We start from the raw sequence: 19,300 nt of genomic DNA, 5'->3' as shown, positions 1-19,300 counted from the left end.
TACCCAAACGAAGGTCTGAGACTACAGAATATCCTCAATGCAGAAAGCACTCTCTTTCACTCACACACAGTATCAATGTTAGCATGTGGTGGAGAACAAATAGTTTATCATATGTTTTAAACATTATATATTTATTATTTATATATATATATATATATATATAATATATGAAAATACAGAGGTTTAGATTATAATTCAGGTTTATTTTTACAAAATATAGATTTTAAAATGTCTCAATACATATAGCCTATAGTGATTGCAGAAAAAAGTTAACCATGCATTCATAAATTTGTAATAGGCAATTATTTATAATTTTACTGAAATATTTTAATAAAAGTAAAAAATACACTGTACATCTTTCTGAATATTTCAATATAATATCTAAATATTCTTTTGGATGCACTATTGAAGTCACTTTAATTGTAATATTCGGTCTCTACATGAAGAGAGAGTCAGTGGTCCACTGCGTGAGGAAAGTGAGTCGTGAGGAAAGTGAATCGTTCACTGCTTGAGGAAAGTGAGGTGAGTGTGTATACTGATGCACCGCCGGTCTATCAGTGGTAAACTCAGTGGCTACTGGCAATTGTATGGTGAATTTCAGCGACAAGTGGGTAAACCTTTATTTTAGAACTGGACCGCGACGGGACCGCCTTGTGGACAGAAATCAGTGCATCCTCTGTTTGCGTATCCTGTGCGCTTTTGTCATTGGCGGAGCAGTCGGTCAATCCCACCTTTCCAGTAAATACGACTTGTGATTGGACTGTACGTCAGCAGACAGCAAAGCATTGGCCAAGAGCAGAAGGCCCTCCCTCCAGGCTTTTTTTTATTTGCGAGGTTGCGAAGCTTCATTTTCGCTAAGTCTGAGTTTCAGAGTTTCAGAGCAGAGCTGCGTGACAACGCTGCCACAAATCACGTGAGACGCAAGCTCGCAACTGTGTGTGCGTATCTCCGCAAAGTGGGTGTTGTAAACTCAGCTCTGAAAAAATTGTCTGCAATAGGAGTGCAAATGTAATGTAATGTAATAAGTTTCGCCCTTTCGAACCTCAGTTTTCAGAGTTTCAAAACTTTTTTTCACCTATTCGCACACCAGTTTTCAGATCACTATTTACAAGGTTTCAAATCTTGAAAACAAACTATACACTGGGAGAACAGTGACAAATTCGAAACTCTGAAAAAATGATTGCACAACACCATAAAAAAGACTGTTGCACTTCTGAAGAGGGAAAACTCAAAAACAAAATTACGTTTGAAGAGATGTAATTTTTTTTATCACTTTGCAAGCCTGCAAAGCTCTGTTTTCAGAGTTTCAAAAAAAAAAATTCACACATTCGCACACCAGTTTTCAGATCACCATTTACAAGGTATCAAACCTGGAAAACAATCTAATACAGTGGGAGAACACTAACAAATTTGAAACTCTGAAAAATTTATTTGCGCAACATCGTAAAAAAATGTTGCAGTTCTGAAGAAGGAAATCTAAAAAACAACATAATGTTTGCAGATATATTTTTATTTTTTTTTTACATTTTGCAAGCTTGCAAATCTTATTTTTCGATCTTGCAAAACTTTTTTTTGTACGATTTTGAGTTTTCGAACACTTAGTTTCAACCTTTCAGACCTGTATTTTCAGTTTTGAATCATGGCAGGATTTAAATCCCATAGTTATCAACATTTGACTTTAACTCAGAGAAGTCTTAATGCTTTTAATGTATCAAGTACTTACTACATGTATTCACATATTCACACAGTCTGTGTGTTTGGTCTGATCCAGATTCTAGAATGAAAGAAGATTGTCCAGAAACAGAGTGTGTTGCTCGTTGCCCTGAGACAGGATCAGAGGACGAGGATGAGCGGGACAGTACCTGTGGTGTCTCCTCGATCCTGTCCAGTGCTGCCTCTGAAGGGGAGAGGAGTCTATTTGGTGGTTTGCGTTTCAGTCGCCCCGTGAGTGAGACCTACCACACAGCCTCAGACGACAGCAGCTCGCTGTTCGACGATGACATGCAGCGCGTGGAGTGCTCCAGACTTTGCCTTCCTGGCACCAAGAACGCTTCAAAAAAAGACAGCGAGAAGGTGGACACTGAGTATGGATTCTCAGATGAGCTGAATAAACGCTTCCAGTCACAAAGGCTTGATTCCTCGTCATCCTCCAGTGACACAAACACCCCCAGCCCCATATTAACTCCAGCTCTCACACCAAAGCGGCCCACCCCATCCCAGGACTCCCAAGACACCCCAGCCTCCCCCAAACAGCCCCGACTGCGCAATCCAAATGTGTTTATTGTTAGTTTGGCATTGGCTAAAAAGCATCTGAGTCAGCCTCCGCTGTACAGTGAAGCTGCCCATGGGCGGACACGAAACGCATTCAGCATGCTACGTCCTCTACGGCCTCAGGAAACAGACATGGACCAAGAGCAAAAGATGGAGACAGGAGAACGAGAGCATGCTGATGCGTCACCCAAGGAACCAGAAACCGTGCCCGGGAGTAAACCTCCGACCCCTCCGCTGCACAGACTGCCCTCTTGGGTGAGTCTTGCCACAAATAGTACAACAAATATTAATTAGTCATTTTGGTTCATGTGGTAAACTTGTGGTTTCATGATATCTGCAGGAGAGCAGAATATATGCTGTGGCAAAATCTGGAATCCGTCTGTCAGAGACATCGTGTGCAGATGTAGCTAATAAAGGTGTGCTGTTTTTTGTTGTTGTTGTTTGTACATTTGCACATATTCTCAATCCAGCTACCCTTAATTTATCTCTCTTCATTTTTTATCTTCTTCGTCTTGTATGAATTTGTATGTGACCTCAGCCATTGTATAACTAGAAATACAGTTAGTTTATATTTATGAAAAATGTAAGAAAAAGCAAGCCTATTTTTAAGACAGCTAATAATTTTTGCATTGTGCCTATATGTTTTAAGATGCCTCTTACCAAAATGCAAAAAAAAAAAAAAAAAAAAAAAAAACCTTAATTTAACATTAAATTATTCAGATATGAATTTAATTTGAACTGTGTATATTTTACCTTTATTATTTTATGATTTTTCACCCAAGTAGGGTGTGTTCCTGCATCAGATGTTCTTATCTACCTCTAATACTCTTGATTTTAGGAGCTATAGTTTGTTTATGGTTATGGGAGTTTGGACAATGATTGTTGCATAGAAATGTAAATATCGGTCCAGGACCAACAATGTACTTAATCACATTTCTACTTGCCTAAATCATACTGTGCATTTACTAACAGCTAGTGAAAATGTCCAATCCTCTTCTTCCAGACTCCTCCCACGCATCCTCATGCCCCGCCTACATGCTCTACACATCCCTCATCTACAGGAACACAAGCACACCTGTCTTTGCCACACACAAAGGGGTAGGAACCCGTGTGTTTTTAAATGTCCGTGTGTCATAAGACCATAAGGCTCAGCAGCGTTCACTGGCAAAATTATTAATCTTAAATGACTGTTTATTTGCATATGAGTCAGCACTTCTATTAGTAATAGAAGGAATATTAGAATTATGTTTTCATGAATGCCATGTGTGTTTTTACTCTCATAGAAAGCGACTTTGTTAAGCAACAGTGAGTTCTCGGAGGAGTCGTCTAGTTCTGAGGAGGACGAGAGTTCGGAGGAGTGTCAGTCTAACTCTGGAGAGGAGGAACACTCCCAGACCTCTGGATCCGAGTCACACAAGAGCAGTAGCCATGAAAGCCCCCGCTTACTTAAGAGAGGTACAAGTGTTTTCATGGTACCAACATTTCTGTAGTCATTAACAAAACTAGTAAAATTACACAATTCTCTGTTCCAATTTTGGAAGCATAGCAAAAACAATTTTAAGTATTTTGTGATGAAAATGAAAATGTGATGTTTATCTGCTTACCCCCAGGGCATCTAAGATGTAGGTGACTTTGTTTCTTCAGTAGAACACAAACCAAGATTTTTAACTCAAACCGTTGCAGTCTATCAGTCTTATAATGTTAGTGGATGGGAATCACGGCTAAAACATACAATAAAAAAAAAATAATATACACAAACGAAACCAAATTAAACCCTGCGGCTCGTGACGATACATTGATGTGTAAAGACACAAAACGATCGGTCCGTGCAAGCAATTGAACAGTATTTATATCGTTTTTTTAATCTCTCAAGATTAAATCTTTAAAGATTCAATTTGTATGTTTTAGCAATGATTCCCATCCACTAACATTATAAGACTGATAGAGTGCAACGGTTTGAGTTAAAAATCTTGGTTTGTGTTCTACTGTAGAAACAAAGTCACCTACTTCTTGGATGCATTAGGGGTAAGAAGATAAACATCTCATTTTCAGTTTTGGGTTAACTATCCCTTTTAACTAAATAATATTAGCTCATTATTTATTCTATTAATAATTATGTAAATAATGCATTAAAACATTAGCATATATGCCTTCAAATATTCTTTAGTTATGTAAATATTGCAATAAAATAAAGAAAATAAAAGAAAACCTCTGTTAAATAGCACAAAAAATATTTTCATCCGTGTTGTTTTAGTATTATTGAGAGTATATGATATTTATAATAATATTTTGATGGGTTTTTTTTATTTTAGTAATTTTATTTGCGTGTGTTTTCCCATTTTATTCATTTTAAATGTCTATAAAGTTTTTATTAAGTTTTTTTTTACTTGTAGTTTTAGTGCTTCTACTAACTGACTAGCTGAAATAAAATAAGTGTATTGTTTTAGTATATTTTATTTCAGTTACAAAAAAATTAATGTAAGATTTTTCTTTTGTATACTGCATAGTTTTAGTTTTGAACTAGTATCCCTTATTTTTGTTTGAAAATGATTTCATTTCAAAAGATTAAATAGTTAAAGATTTGTGAATTTACCATGTTTTTGCTTATCAAATTAACCCATTAATTCAAAGGGATATTCAAATGGAACAAACAGAATTTGGGAACAATCTAATGGATTTCCTAGAGCCCTCCACCCTCCCCCCAGTCACTCAATGTGCTGTGTTTTTCTCAGCTGTGTCACTGTCTTCCATGACATCTGAGAGTGACTACGCCATCCCTCCTGATGCTTACTCCACTGACACGGAGTGCTCTGAACCTGAAAACAAACACCCAAAGACCTGCTCCTCCAGCACGGACAACGGCAAGACTGTAAGACCAGTGTACTGTACACACACACACACACATACACACACGTATGCCAGACCAAATGAGAATGTGTCGTGTTCCAGGAGTCTATGGAGAAGTCTGGGTACCTGCTCAAGATGGTCAAGACGTGGAAGAAAACGTGGAAGAGACACTGGTTTGTTCTGAAGGACGGGGAGCTTCTCTACTACAAATCACCAGTCAGTTTAAATGACTCATTTATTATGGTTGTTCTGTTTGAATCCTTATTTCATTCAATCATTCTGTATTTCCTACATTTGCTATGGATCTTTGATTTTGTTTCATAGAGTGATGTAATCCGTAAACCCCAAGGTCAGATTGAGCTGAATGCATGCAGCACTATAGCACGTGGTGATGGCAAACAGATGCTTCAGGTACAGAGTGTGTGTGTGTGTGAGAGAGAGAGAGTTTGTACATTCAGCTCAGATTATTTCACATGCGTCCACGCTGATGATGTGTCCCTTCAGGTGGTGACGGGTAAGAGTGTGTGTAATCTGAAGGCAGACTCCCCAAACCTGCTGGAGGAGTGGCTGAGGGTCCTGCAGAGCGTCCTGAGGATCAAAGCTGCGAGTCCGCTCTACACTCACCCTGACACACGGCCCGCTATGAAAGGACATCTCACAAAGGTATACTATATTTTTTAAATATGCACCTGTTCAAAAGTTTGCAAATTTCTTTTTCACCAAGGATGCATTACAGTACAGCAGTAATATTGTGAAATAATACTATAATTAAAAATAGCTGTTTTCTGTTTGAATATTTTTTAAAATGTAATTTATTTCTGGGATGCAGAGCTGAATTTTCAGCAGTGTCACACAATCCTTCAGAAATCATTCTAATATGATGATTTACTGCTCAAGAAACATTTATCATTATCAATGATGAAAACAGTTATGCTGCTTGATATGTTTATGGAAATCATGATACATTGTTTTTCAGGATTCTTTGATAAATGGAAAGTTCAAAAGAACAGCAATTATTTGAAATAAAAATATTTCTGTCACTTTTGAACGATGCATCCTCGCTGAATAAAATTGTTTTAATTCAATTGTTAATTTCTTTAAAAAAAAAAACAGCAACAAATTCTCAACAGTAGAGTTTTATTTTTATTTAATTTTCTGTTGTCCAAAATAATTGTTTGATAATCATTTTGCATTGCTGCTGTTTTATGGATTATGCTTTTCATAATGGTTTACTGTGTGTACTGTATTATTACTGGAAAGAATAGCCTATAATACTAAAAATTAAATTAAATTAAATTAAATTAAATTAAATTAAATTAAATTAAATTAAATTAAATTAAATTAATGCATTTAGCAGACGCTTTTATCCAAAGCGACTTACAGTGCATTCAGGCTAACAATTTTTACCGAACATGTGTTCCCTGGGAATCGAACCCCCAACCTTGCACTTGCTAAATATTATTTAAATAATATTAAATTATTTAAATTAAAATCTGTTGTTGTTCTACTCAAATTTTCTACTTTTAATTCAAAAACAGGTTTGTACAGTGATAACATATGGTCAACTTTTTAAAAAAATTATATTTACATTTTTTTCCTGTAAATCTCTGTAATATGGAAGCCTGTTTACACCACTGAATAAAAAATAAAACAAGGTAATTGCGACTTTTTAGCTCACAATTCAGATTTTTTTTTTTTTTTTTCAGAATTGCAAGTTCATATCTTGCCATTTTGAGAAAAGAAACTCAAAAACTCGCAATTCTGAGTTATTTTCTCGCAAGTGTGAGTTAATATACAGATATGAACTCACAATTGTAAAAAAAATTGTGTTTTATTTTTTATTTAGTTGTGAAAATAGTGTAAAGTATGTAAACTGATATCAAAAAAAAAAACCTTGAGAGGTCAAAGTGTGAAATCATAACCCAGGTATAACATAGCAAGCTGTAGCTTGATAAAATGTTTGTCTCTGACTCTTGAAGGTGAAGCATGGCTACTCTAAGCATGTGTGGTGTGCGCTGTTTGGGAAGACTCTCTACTACTTCAGAAATCAAGAGGACAAGGTCTTCTGTCTCATGAAATTACAGTCATCCTTCACAGGACTTCTGTATGTGTCCATGCACTGATGTTGTATTTCCTTACCTAGTTTCCTCTGGGTCAGATCAAACTGTGGGAGGCTCGTGTGGAGGAAGTGCAAAAGTCATGTGACGTAGCTGAAGTCTCCACTCAGTACACACTCTCCATTCAGTCAGTGACTCAGGACCCCACATACCTGCTCATCGACTCGCCTCATGAGAAGGTAGGCAAGCCGTAATGAATTTAGTTAAAATAGAGCCACAAATAACCGTTGCACATCCCTTGTGAAAAAGAAATGCACTTAATTGTGCAGAATGTGTATATTTTTAAAAACTGTACCTACAGACAATGTAAAATAAATTCAGTAAAAATGTAAGTGAGCCCATTTTCATGACCAAATTAAGTACACTTTTAAAACGTCTACAGTCGTGGCCAAAAGTTTTGAGATTTATACAATTTTAGTTTTCAAAAAGTTTGCTGCTAAACTGCTTTTAGATCTTTGTTTCAGTTGTTTCTGTGATGTACTGAAATATAATTACAAGCACTTCATACGTTTCAAAGGCTTTTATCGACAATTACATGACATTTATGCAAAGAGTCATTATTTGCAGTGTTGGCCCTTCTTTTTCAGGACCTCTGCAATTCGACTGGGCATGCTCTCAATCAACTTCTGGGCCAAATCCTGACTGATAGCAACCCATTCTTTCATAATCACTTCTTGGAGTTTGTCAGAATTAGTGGGTTTTTGTTTGTCCACCTGCCTCTTGAGGATTGACCACAAGTTTTCAATGGGATTAAAATCTGGGGAGTTTCCAGGCCATGGACCCAAAATTTCAACATTCTGGTCCCGAGCCACTTAGTTATTACTTTTGCCTTATGGCACGGTGCTCCATCGTGCTGGAAAATGCATTGTTCTTCACCAAACTGTTGTTGGATTGTTGGAAGAAGTTGCTGTTGGAGGGTGTTTTGGTACCATTCTTTATTCATGGCTGTGTTTTTGGGCAGAATTGTGAGTGAGCCCACTCCTTTGGATGAGAAGCAACCCCACACATGAATGGTGTCAGGATGCTTTACTGTTGGCATGACACAGGACTGATGGTAGCGCTCACCTTTTCTTCTCCGGACAAGCCTTTTTCCAGATGCCCCAAACAATCGGAAAGGGGCTTCATCGGAGAATATGACTTTGCCCCAGTCCTCAGCAGTCCATTCACTATACTTTCTGCAGAAGATCAATCTGTCCCTGATGCTTTTTTTTGGAGAGAAGTGGTTTCTTTGCTGCCCTTCTTGACACCAGGCCATCTTCCAAAAGTCTTGGCCTCACTGTGCGTGCAGATGCGCTCACACCTGCCTGCTGCCATTCCTGAGCAAGCTCTGCACTGGTGGCACTCCGATCCCGCAGCTGAATCCTCTGAATCCTCACATGGCTGCAAGCGTTTCTTTGCAGGTCACCATGGTTAACAATGGAAGAACAATGATTTCAAGCATCACCCTCCTTTTAACATGTCAAGTCTGCCATTCTAACCCAATCAGCCTGACATTATGATCTCCAGCCTTGTGCTCGTCAACATTCTCACCTGAGTTAACAAGACGATTACTGAAATGATCTCAGCAGGTCCTTTAATGACAGCAATGAAATGCAGTGGAAAGGTTTTTTTTGGGGATTAAGTTCATTTTCATGGCAAAGAAGGACTATGCAATTCATCTGATCACTCTTCATAACATTCTGGAGTATATGCAAATTGCTATTATAAAAACTTAAGCAGCAACTTTTCCAATTTCCAATATTTATGTAATTCTCAAAACTTTTGGCCACGACTGTACTTTATAATAATGTCAAATTAGTTCACTGTAAATTGTACAAGCAATTAACTGTCTGAAACCATTTAATTGCATTTGCATTTATTTATATTACTTAAATGTAAATTATTTACATAGTACTCCTAATTTTAGTATGTTTACTGTTTAACAAAGGATCTAATTTCATCATAGCACAGAAAAGGAATATAGTCAAAGGTAATCCTAAATGTTTGTGTGGTTCCTGATGATGCTGTGTAGACGGCCTGGCTGTACCATCTGTCTGTGGCCGCGGGCCGCGCAGTGGAGCCGGTCGGGACTGAGTTCGAGCAACTGCTTGGTAGACTGCTCAGCGTAGAGGGAGATCCAGGTAAAAGTCTCATATCTGCATTCATTTCATATATTTAATTGTGGTGGAAAGTATAAGGGGAAGACGGACCACCAGCCATGGGAAAATAATCCCAGTGTATCATGGATATACAGTTTAGTTATGTTACGCTCTAAAATATTTTGAGTAGAAATTGCTATAAAAATATTCTTCAGAATTGTTAATTGTGAATTGTCTTAATCTTTATTCAGTAAAAAAATGAACAACTGGAAAAATTGCGTCAATTTGTTAAAAAGCGTGGGAATCCTGAAGAGCATTCGGCTCTTGCTTGGCCTTCAAATATTGTAATGAATATTGGGGGGCCTTGGAGCCAAAAAGATTAAAGAGATAGTTCACCCAAAAATTCTGTCATTAATTACTCACCCTCATGTCATTCCAAACCCTTAAGACCTTTGTTCATCTTAAGAACACAAATTAAGATATTTTCGATAAAATCTGAGAGCTTTCTGACCCAGCAATAGGCAACTACCATGTTTAAGACACAGAAAGTTAGTAAAGACTTGGTTAAAATAGTCCATGTGACATCAGTGGTTCAACCGTCATGTTATGAAGCCACGAGAATACTTTTTTCGTGAGCAAAGAAAACAAAAACAATAACTTTATCCAACAATTTCTTCTCTTCTTTGTCGAATTCGACGCACGTTCAGGACAGTTCCACAGCGCATGTGTGTTTTAAGTCAGATCGACACACGTACTGTATGCGTCATGATACTCTCCTAAACACGGAACAGAAGAAACTGTTGGAAAAAGTAATTCTTTTAGTTTTCTTTGTACACAAAAAGTATTCTCATGGCTTCATAACATGACGGTTGAACCACTGATGTCACATGGACTATTTTAACCATGTCTTTACTACCTTTCTGGGCCTTGAACATGACGGTTCCCTTGCTGTCTTACAGGTTTTAAACAACATGAGGGGATAATTTAATGACAGAATTGTAATTTTAGTGTGAAGTATTCTAGTAAGAACTAAGTTTAAGTGTATTTTTTCCTGTTTTCATTTTCATGCGGTTACATATACTATAAGCCAACAAGACTGTAATGTAAAAAAAAATGCAGTAACTGTGGTTTATTCAGTTGCTTATGGCCAGCGGGAGCTCCTCAAATCATTTGTGCGGTGGTAAAAACAGGACTGTGGTGCATGGGTGTGCTGCTTGAGGCTAAGACTAATTTGACATATTATATTAAATATAAGCATGGCAAACATTTACTCATAAATTCAGTTTATTCTCAGCTTGTTTAAACTGTAGCTACATAAAAACAGTTTAATGTCTATGACGTTTGTCCCGTTGTTTCTCAGGGTCTCTGCTCTGGAGACACCCGACGCTCTGCTTCACTAATGAAGGACTGTCGTCTCCACTCACCACCCTTCCTTCACAAGCTCTGCAAACCGAAGCCATCAAGCTATTTAAGGTTAAACTCTTCATTCAATACACATTTTGGAGGGAACAGCCCATGAAAGAGAGGGAGAAACATCCTTTTCTCTTTTTTACAGACGTGTCAGCTCTTCATTAACGTGGCCATTGACACTCCAGCCATAGATTATCACGTGAGTCTTGCCCAGTGTGCTCTACAAGTGTGTCTCACCCATCCAGAGCTGCAGAACGAGATCTACTGCCAGCTTATCAAACAGACACAGAGGACGCAGCCGTACGGACCGCCGGGAACCCTGCAGGTCAGATCTGAACACACACCACTAGAGGGAGGAATTGCTTTTGTTTTGTGTTTCTCCTCGGGAGATGTCTTGACTTGTTTTCATGTTCTGTAATACAGGGATGGCAGTTCCTGGCTCTGTGTGTCGGCCTTTTCCTGCCCACACCTCCTATTCTTCGGTATTTGCAGGTTCATCTCAAAAGGCATGGAGATTCCAGGTAAATCAGGTAAAATCCAGGTAAAAGTCTTAGGCATCCTGGAAGCACATCCCTCAGTTACTTAGTCCCTGCTTTTTCCCCAGGACGGAAGAAGGGAAGTATGCCATTTACTGTCAGCGCTCACTGGAGCGGACGCAGCAGAAGGGGGATCGCCAAGCCCGATCGTCACGAACCGAGATCCTGTCAATCTTACTCAGGAACCCTTATCATCACTCTCTGCCTTTCAGCGTCCCTGTACACTTCCTTAACAACACCTACCAGGTCCACAGTCTCATGATGAAAGAACAGTTCATTTCGAAATAGCAATCTGTCCCCATGTTCTTCTACATCTTCATGCTGCTCTTTTTAAAATTATGGAGCGAAAAGAAAAGAAAAAAACACTATGAAAGCATAATAAAAGTAGTTTTCAAAATCATTAATTAATATTATAAAATACTGTTTATTGTGCATTTTGTATCCCAATGTAGTCACTATGAATCATTTTTCGGTAGCTTGAATGGAAAAGCACGATGGGTTTGATATCCAATGCAAAAACTGATTATTTGCTAGTTGCTTTTCAATAGCTGTCAAATGTATAGAAAAAAGCTGCATGAAGATTCTTCCAAAAAACAAAAACAAAAATCCCATGGTCATGTTAAACGTATCATTGAATTTTAATTTGAATGAGAATGAATTATAGTATGTTTTTTTTTTTGTTTGTTTTTTTATGCTCGGCTCTCAACAAATCCTTAAAAAATATTACAGTAAAAACTGCAATACTGTGAAGTATCATTGCAATTCAAAATAACTTTTTTTCTGTTTGAATATATTTTAAAATGTAAGATATTGCTGTAATGGCAGAGCTGAATTTCCAGGATCATTACTTTAGTGTAACATGATCTTTCAGAAATCTTTTCAGAAATTTAATATGATTTGGTACTCAAACATATATATATGTGTGTGTGTGTGTGTGATATGCTTAATATGTCAAATAACTGTAAGTATTAATTTCTTTAAAGGTGCTGTATGTAATTTTTGACTCTACAAAAGCATTACCATAATATGTTTGCAAATATTTAAGAAACATGCAAAATTAACATACTTGTTTATCTGAAAAACAATGCTACAATGAGTTATTATCACTTGAAAATGTGCGTTTCGGTCCGAAATGTCAGTCTTTGTTTTGGTTTGTGAAACCCGCCCACTGCCAGTTTACCCAACTGTATTTTTAGCACCCTGGGGTTGCCAGTTGGAGGAAAACACAGTGTATTTAATTTCATTCATCGTCAAGTGCACTTGTTCCTGTTTGTGTTGTCATTCTGGCAACCTGTGTTTGCATCAAGTCTAAGGAGGAGGGACCGGGTGAAAAAAACCCTCTCCAATATTTTGAATTTGGACTGCAATACCTAGTTCAACCACTCGGTGTCAAACATACATACAGCACCTTTAAAGCCCCTTTCACACTGCCATTCCGGCAAATACACGGGTAAAGTGCTCCGGCAATTGTTCGGGTCGGTCGATTTTGCACTTTCACACTGCCAGTGATTACCCGGGATATGTGCGTGCTTTCACACACAACCCGTAAAGATCCCATAACTACACGTGACATCAGGGCGTGACGTGTAATGTACGAGTCGAAAACGTTAGGCACGTTATACTTTCATCTATACTATACTATACTATCATCTATACTATACTATACTATACTAACTCATCCACACTGCTGTCCACAACAGGACACACCAGGAAATTGACCATCTCTCTGTCTGCGTGTGTCAGGTTGTTAGTTTTGATGCTTCAACCACAGTGGAGGAGTTTCAGAGTCGGCTGAACCAGGACACGGGCATGAGGAAAACTGCTCAGTCTGGTTTCAGCCTTTATTCTGATGACCCCACGGGCAAAGAACTTGAGCACTGCCTTCAGGGAAACCTAAAGGTCAGACTCACACAAGAACACCCTGTTATTTCGGAAACTGTACTTTGTGTCTTTATATTTAAAAAATGTGCTGTGTCCTCACTCAGATCTGTGACATTATTTCAAAATGGGAGCAGGCCTCAAAGGAGCAGCACACAGGCAAATCAGAGAACGCCAGGACGGTGAAACTCACTTATAAGAACCGGTAGAGTATGGATTCGTAAACATTAACTAAATGTCTATTTCCAAAAGGCCATAATTTGTGACTAACCACTAGTTTGCTCCCTCTAGGTTATACTTCTCCCAGCAGATGAGAGGGGAGACCGAGAGAGAGCGTTTGCTTCTGGCATACCAAACTAATTTGGAAATTACAGCTGGACACTTCCCTGTCAACAAAGAGCTTGCTTTAGAAATGGCCGCCCTGCTTGCTCAGGTACACAGTGCTGCTCCTGAGAATATTAATGTGTCTCAACAAACCTGTTCAAGTTATATCTGACCTTTCTTTAATGAATTATCAGCTCACTACATTTAAAATCACACCCTCTGTCTGAAACCTTTCCTCCAAAGACAAATCGACCAACCCTATCTCAGCAAACGCAAATGTAGAAAATAAATCTGATTGGCTATTTTTTTCATTTGCTAAAAGTTGTGAGGTCCCGCCCACAGCCGGTGCCGGAAGTAAAAATTCAATACAATTTCTGCATTGACATTTGGGAAATAAGCCATTAAAACGTAACCATACATGGTAGACTTAAAACCAGCTACGGCTGTACTAAGGGATAGTATATGCTCATAAACACGCCAACGGTTCATGGGGCACTAACCTTGTTTTGAGATAAATGCCTTTTATTCACGATGTCTTGGATAAGTACTTCATTACCCACAATCCTGAACAATCCCACAGTGATGCATCTGATTGGTGGAACTCGTGTAACGGTCTGGTTAAACCCTGCGAAGGTCCGTGAAGACTGAAGATCATTAATAAAAGAATAAAATAAAAACCTGTGTTGCATTTTTGCAACGTAGACTTATCAGTGCAACCATGATCTCATTGGTTGCCATGATGGCTTTTTTCATGGAGGAAAACAAAAGTGTTCAAAGGTCTGAAAACCACTTCAGATCGGGTCATGTAGTTGAGTGTAGCGTTTCCGAGGGTCAGCTTCTGGGTTTTCTAAGGGCCAGTATGAGGGACAAGACCTACAAAGTTTTGGTGAGTTTTGCAGGGAGGTTACGTTAGTTAGCATTATCGTCTACTTCAGCTAGGCTACTGTAGCCTTCATATGGTAGAGTCATATCAAGCATTCTATAATGCCATTGTCAAAACAATATTTAGCCAAGGCATACCTTTTTGTGCATTTACTGAACATTTGTGTAATGGCAACGACATGTGTTGACGACTGAGCGGTGATTGCAGTCGGGTACAAAGCACTGCACCATTGCTGACGTTTTCGTTAACCGCTTTCACACACGCACACAATATATAAAATACATGATGATAAATATAAAAATCAATACACAATACCTATATAAAACACTATTTATTTACACGCAGTGTTGGGAAGGTTACTTTGGAAATGTAATAGGTTACAGATTACAAGTTACCCTGTTTAAAATGTAATAGTAGTGTAACTTTTTCAATTACTTTATTAAAGTAATGTAACTAATTACTTTTGAGTACTTTTTGATTACTTTTCTAAATTTGTGAAAATTAAAGAATAATAAATAAAAGCATATACATCAACTTAAATACAGTTATCTAATAAGCATGTGACGTATTCTGTGTACTAAACTCCTGAAACATTGGTGTTTTTTTAAACTGCTGTCTCTTTGTATGATGATAGTTTTCTCAAAATAAGTAAAATGCACATGAAGTGACACAGAGCAGTTCTAGAAATTATGTTTATGTGCTCGTGTACTCCTATATTGAGACAGCAGAGGTTGAAAACACTGCGAGCTTCAGTAGGCCTATGTGTAGTAAATGAAACCATGTCTTTGCCATTAATTTACAGGAGGGGCGGACTGGGAAAAAAATTCAGACTGGAAAATTCAAACTCATACAAACAAATTCATGGACAAAACTATTTTTGGTATGGACCTGAGATAAAAAAAGGTTTAAATCTTTAATTTGGGGACATGCAAAATAATTAAAAGTTCTCTCCTGAACTGCACCTTCACTTCCATTTTTCTCTTCAGTCTCTTTATTTTGCCCTGTTATCCATCTCTCTCATGACTTTAATACTCAAGATTGAACAAAACTATACTTTACAATACAATACTCTACAATACTACAATATCTTTATAGAAAAATCCTAATACTGTACACGAGTCATGTTTTTCCCTTACAAAAATTGACCATGCTTTTTTTAGCCTATACAATAACCTTGTTTTGTTTTGTTTTTTGCAAATGGATTTGTATTTATTTTTAAATAACTCAATTTGTAAAATCATTTTAAATTTTTGGTTACCACAGTTAAACAATAGTAACTATTTTCTCTGGATTTATAGTAATATATTAAAAATTTAATTTCCGTAAGGGTTGTGTTGTTGTCTGTCCGTAGCTCCCCCTAAACCTATAAAAAAAATCTGATTGTTTTTCAGCTAAATTACTACTGTAACATTACAACAGATAATAATGATGTCCTTTATATAGTAGCCTATTTTGAGTGATGACTGATGAGCAACGTGCTGCTGCTTGATTAAATAAATAAAAAAACAAAGACAAAAAAGCATCTTTACAGATGAAACTGACCTGAAACCCTGAACAGTATAGTTCTGCTTCTCTGCTCCAGCTGTCCACTCTATTCTCTCTCTCTCTCTCTCTCTCTCTCTCTCTCTCTCTCTCTCTCTCTCTCGCATTGATTACTCGGAGTCTGATCCAAACCGTTTGGCGGAGGCGCGGAGAGCGTGCGAGTCATGACTAACACTTCCTGATTTATTAGAGATTTAATTATCAAATGGCGGATTCGCAAATGATCGCTTTAGTACATTCGGCAGGCTATTATAAAATAATGATATTAAAATAGCGGGCAAAATCGGCTGCCAGGCCACCGGGAATTGTCCCGGTTCTCCCGGTGTCCAGTCCGCGCCTGATTTCCACAGACACGCAGAATGTGCAAGTCATATATTGCATTTTTGGGGCTTAATATTCACAGACACTAGTCCAAGTCATGTTTTGATTCAAGTGTACTGACCTACTTTTGATTTAGTCATCCAAAATGTGCCATATTCCGTCCGCATTAGGCATTCCGTTTTTATGACTGGATTCTACAAACTAGACTTGTGTTTCCGCATCCCGGAAATTATTAGGGCGGTATGTCTCAGAATAGTCAGTGCAATTTGGGAAAGAAATCAGTTAAATCTGTATGTGGATGTGTGTAAATATTCAAATGTAATCCACTTTGTAATCGTTCAAAATTTCATAAGTAACTGTAATTTAATTACTCATTTTTTCTTAGTAACTGTAACTAATTACAGTTACAATAATTTTGTAATTAAATTACGTAACGCCGTTACATGTAACTAGTTACTCCCCAACACTGTTTACACGATTAATACTGAAAGAACTGCTATTACTGCACATTCACTATATAAAATAAAATTCATTGGAGGAAAAAGTTTGAGCGGCCAACGTCAGATTTGAAGTCGCTCAAAAGGCTAGTTCGCGGTTGTGGCTTCAGTCGACTTCAGTGAGGTGCGGTGGTTTATGGGATGAGTAGTTCCTTCACTAGAAATGAAAATATGTACACAGTCTTGTACCTTTGACTTTTTTTGGATTTTCTCTTAATTTTTTCACTCGCAATATGTTATATGCTTATGAGTTCAGCCGTAGCTGGTTATCCTCACACATGCTCTAAAACTCTTTAGATACGGATTTTTCCGAAAGTCAATGGGAGAAATGAATGGGAAATTTACTTCCGGCACCAAAGCTCTCTCTAATTGCACATTACAGTAATGATAATTTGAGAAGAAATGTGCTTAAATGTAAGAGAAATAATGTCTCCTTCCAAAAAACACTTCATTTTCTTAAGTAAACATAATATCTTATATATATATATATATATATACATTTTTGTGTCATACAGGTGGAGTTTGGGGACTTTGAGCGTCCATTTAGTCCAGGAGCTTCAGGAGCTGCACATAACAAATCTAACCAGACCCTGAAACAGGTTCTAGAGCGCTTCTACCCGAAGCACTACCGACACTCCTGCACTGAGGAACAGATGAGGTATCTGTGCATGACATAATCTCAAATATGAACACGAAGAATCTGTTTGGCCCTCGTACGCACTGAAACACACATTTTCTCAGGCAGTTGCTGCAGAGGCTCTCTGCCCGATGGGCATCTCTGAGGGGTCGGAGTTCATCAGAGTGCATACGAATTTACCTAACCGTGGCTCGCAAGTGGTCATTTTTTGGAGCCAAGCTATTTGAGGCTGAGGTGAGTGTCCCTTTGAGGCTAAAGGCGATGTGTACAGTTCAAATACTCAAAATAGTGTAAATCCTGATTTCTTTCTCCCTGCAGTTCATGACTCCATCACAGAAGAACTTGCGTGTTTGGCTGGCAGTACATGAAGATGGAGTCAGCATGCTAGATTTCAGCTCTGTAGTAAGCGAACACAGTTTCAAATTATTGCCAAATGACTTCATGTTGTTAGTGAAGAGCTAAGTTGAGTTTTCTCCACTTGTTTTCTAGAAAGTCCTTGCGTCCTACCCTTATAAAAGCATTGTGACATTTGGAGCGTGCGGTCAGGACTTCATGCTGAGTTCTGGCACAAACAAATCCAAAGATAAGTCTGCAGAGAAGCATCTGTTTGCCATGGCCCCGTCAAAGGTAGGTATTTAGCTCTCTTAAATGAGTCTTTTTGTTTTTGTTGTTGTGGAAATGCCAACTGTGGGGACAGTTGTAATAAGTGTGAAAATGATATGAAATATTCAGGTTTTACACTACTGTTTGAAGTCTGGGGTAAGAAATGAATACTTTCACGCAGCAAAGACACATTACAATCGATCAGACTTTCTTTTTAATTAAAGGTCTAGTTCGCCCAAAAATGAAAATTCTGTTATCATTTACTTACCCTCGACTTGACGACTCGACTTCAATTTTTGAGTGGAGCATCCCTTTAAGAATCCTGAAAAACATACAGTACAGACCAAATGTTTGGACACACCTTCTCATTCAAAGAGTTTTCTTTATTTTCATGACTATGAAAATTGTAGATTCACACTGAAGGCATCAAAACTATGAATTAACACATGTGGAATTATATATGGAATTATATACATAACAAAAAAGTGTGAAACAACTGAAAATATGTCATATTGTAGGTTCTTCAAAGTTGCCACCTTTTGCTTTGATTACTGCTTTGCACTCTTGGCATTCTCTTGATGAGCTTCAAGAGGTAGTCACCTGAAATGGTCTTCCAACAGTCTTGAAGGAGTTCCCCGAGAGATGCTTAGCACTTGTTGGCCCTTTTGCCTTCAGTCTGTGGTCCAGCTCACCCCTAAACCATCTCGATTGGGTTCAGGTCCGGTGACTGTGGAGGCCAGGTCATCTGGCGCAGCACCCCATCACTCTCCTTCTTGGTCAAATAGCCCTTGATGCCTTCAGTGTGACTCTACAATTTTCATAGTCATGAAAATAAAGAAAACTCTTTGAATGAGAAGGTGTGTCCAAACCTTTGGTCTGTACTGTATATATATATATATATATATATATATATATATATATATATATATATATATATATATATATATATATATATATATATATATATATATATATATATATATATATATTAGGGGTGTAACGGTTCACAAAATTCACGGTTCGGTTCGATACAATACACTGGTGTCACGGTTCGGTACGTTTTAGATACAGCAAAAAGAAAAAAGCAGATAAATTTCCTTGATTTTTAAAAAATGTTTTATTTATTAAAACTAACAATTTTTTTTTTTTTTTACATTGAACAATGATGGAGCTATTCTTTACCCATCTTCTATGGTGTTTTCTTAGCAGCATACTGTATAAAACAAAAACAGCTCCTTATAAAAAAAAAATGAAAATGTTATATTATTGTAGTAGTTATGAACAAATACAAAGATGTAACTTTTTATATGGCACTCTATAACTCTATATATTGAGTGTGTTTTTACTCAATTGGTT

At 37.6% G+C, this 19,300-nt stretch overlaps 1 protein-coding gene across 1 annotated transcript in view; it reads left to right on the top strand.

Moving 5' to 3' along the window:
- LOC132157376 (pleckstrin homology domain-containing family H member 2-like) overlaps positions 1 to 19,300 on the top strand; it is a 43,342-nt gene that overhangs the window by 19,265 nt on the left and 4,777 nt on the right. The window contains exons 8-29 of the mRNA XM_059566710.1: positions 1,772 to 2,526; positions 2,612 to 2,687; positions 3,275 to 3,369; positions 3,555 to 3,726; positions 5,004 to 5,140; positions 5,221 to 5,334; positions 5,443 to 5,529; positions 5,623 to 5,781; positions 7,098 to 7,178; positions 7,262 to 7,414; positions 9,247 to 9,355; positions 10,674 to 10,786; positions 10,869 to 11,048; positions 11,147 to 11,244; positions 11,328 to 11,505; positions 13,003 to 13,158; positions 13,245 to 13,342; positions 13,429 to 13,570; positions 17,220 to 17,362; positions 17,446 to 17,575; positions 17,660 to 17,743; positions 17,831 to 17,968. Coding sequence (XP_059422693.1) covers positions 1,772 to 2,526; positions 2,612 to 2,687; positions 3,275 to 3,369; positions 3,555 to 3,726; positions 5,004 to 5,140; positions 5,221 to 5,334; positions 5,443 to 5,529; positions 5,623 to 5,781; positions 7,098 to 7,178; positions 7,262 to 7,414; positions 9,247 to 9,355; positions 10,674 to 10,786; positions 10,869 to 11,048; positions 11,147 to 11,244; positions 11,328 to 11,505; positions 13,003 to 13,158; positions 13,245 to 13,342; positions 13,429 to 13,570; positions 17,220 to 17,362; positions 17,446 to 17,575; positions 17,660 to 17,743; positions 17,831 to 17,968 — 3,398 coding nt within the window. The remainder of the gene's footprint in view (positions 1 to 1,771; positions 2,527 to 2,611; positions 2,688 to 3,274; positions 3,370 to 3,554; positions 3,727 to 5,003; positions 5,141 to 5,220; positions 5,335 to 5,442; positions 5,530 to 5,622; positions 5,782 to 7,097; positions 7,179 to 7,261; positions 7,415 to 9,246; positions 9,356 to 10,673; positions 10,787 to 10,868; positions 11,049 to 11,146; positions 11,245 to 11,327; positions 11,506 to 13,002; positions 13,159 to 13,244; positions 13,343 to 13,428; positions 13,571 to 17,219; positions 17,363 to 17,445; positions 17,576 to 17,659; positions 17,744 to 17,830; positions 17,969 to 19,300) is intronic.

Source organism: Carassius carassius, chromosome 14 (assembly GCF_963082965.1).
Source record: "Carassius carassius chromosome 14, fCarCar2.1, whole genome shotgun sequence".
Taxonomy (NCBI): Eukaryota; Metazoa; Chordata; class Actinopteri; order Cypriniformes; family Cyprinidae; genus Carassius; species Carassius carassius.
This window is presented reverse-complemented; position numbering and strand designations above follow the sequence as displayed.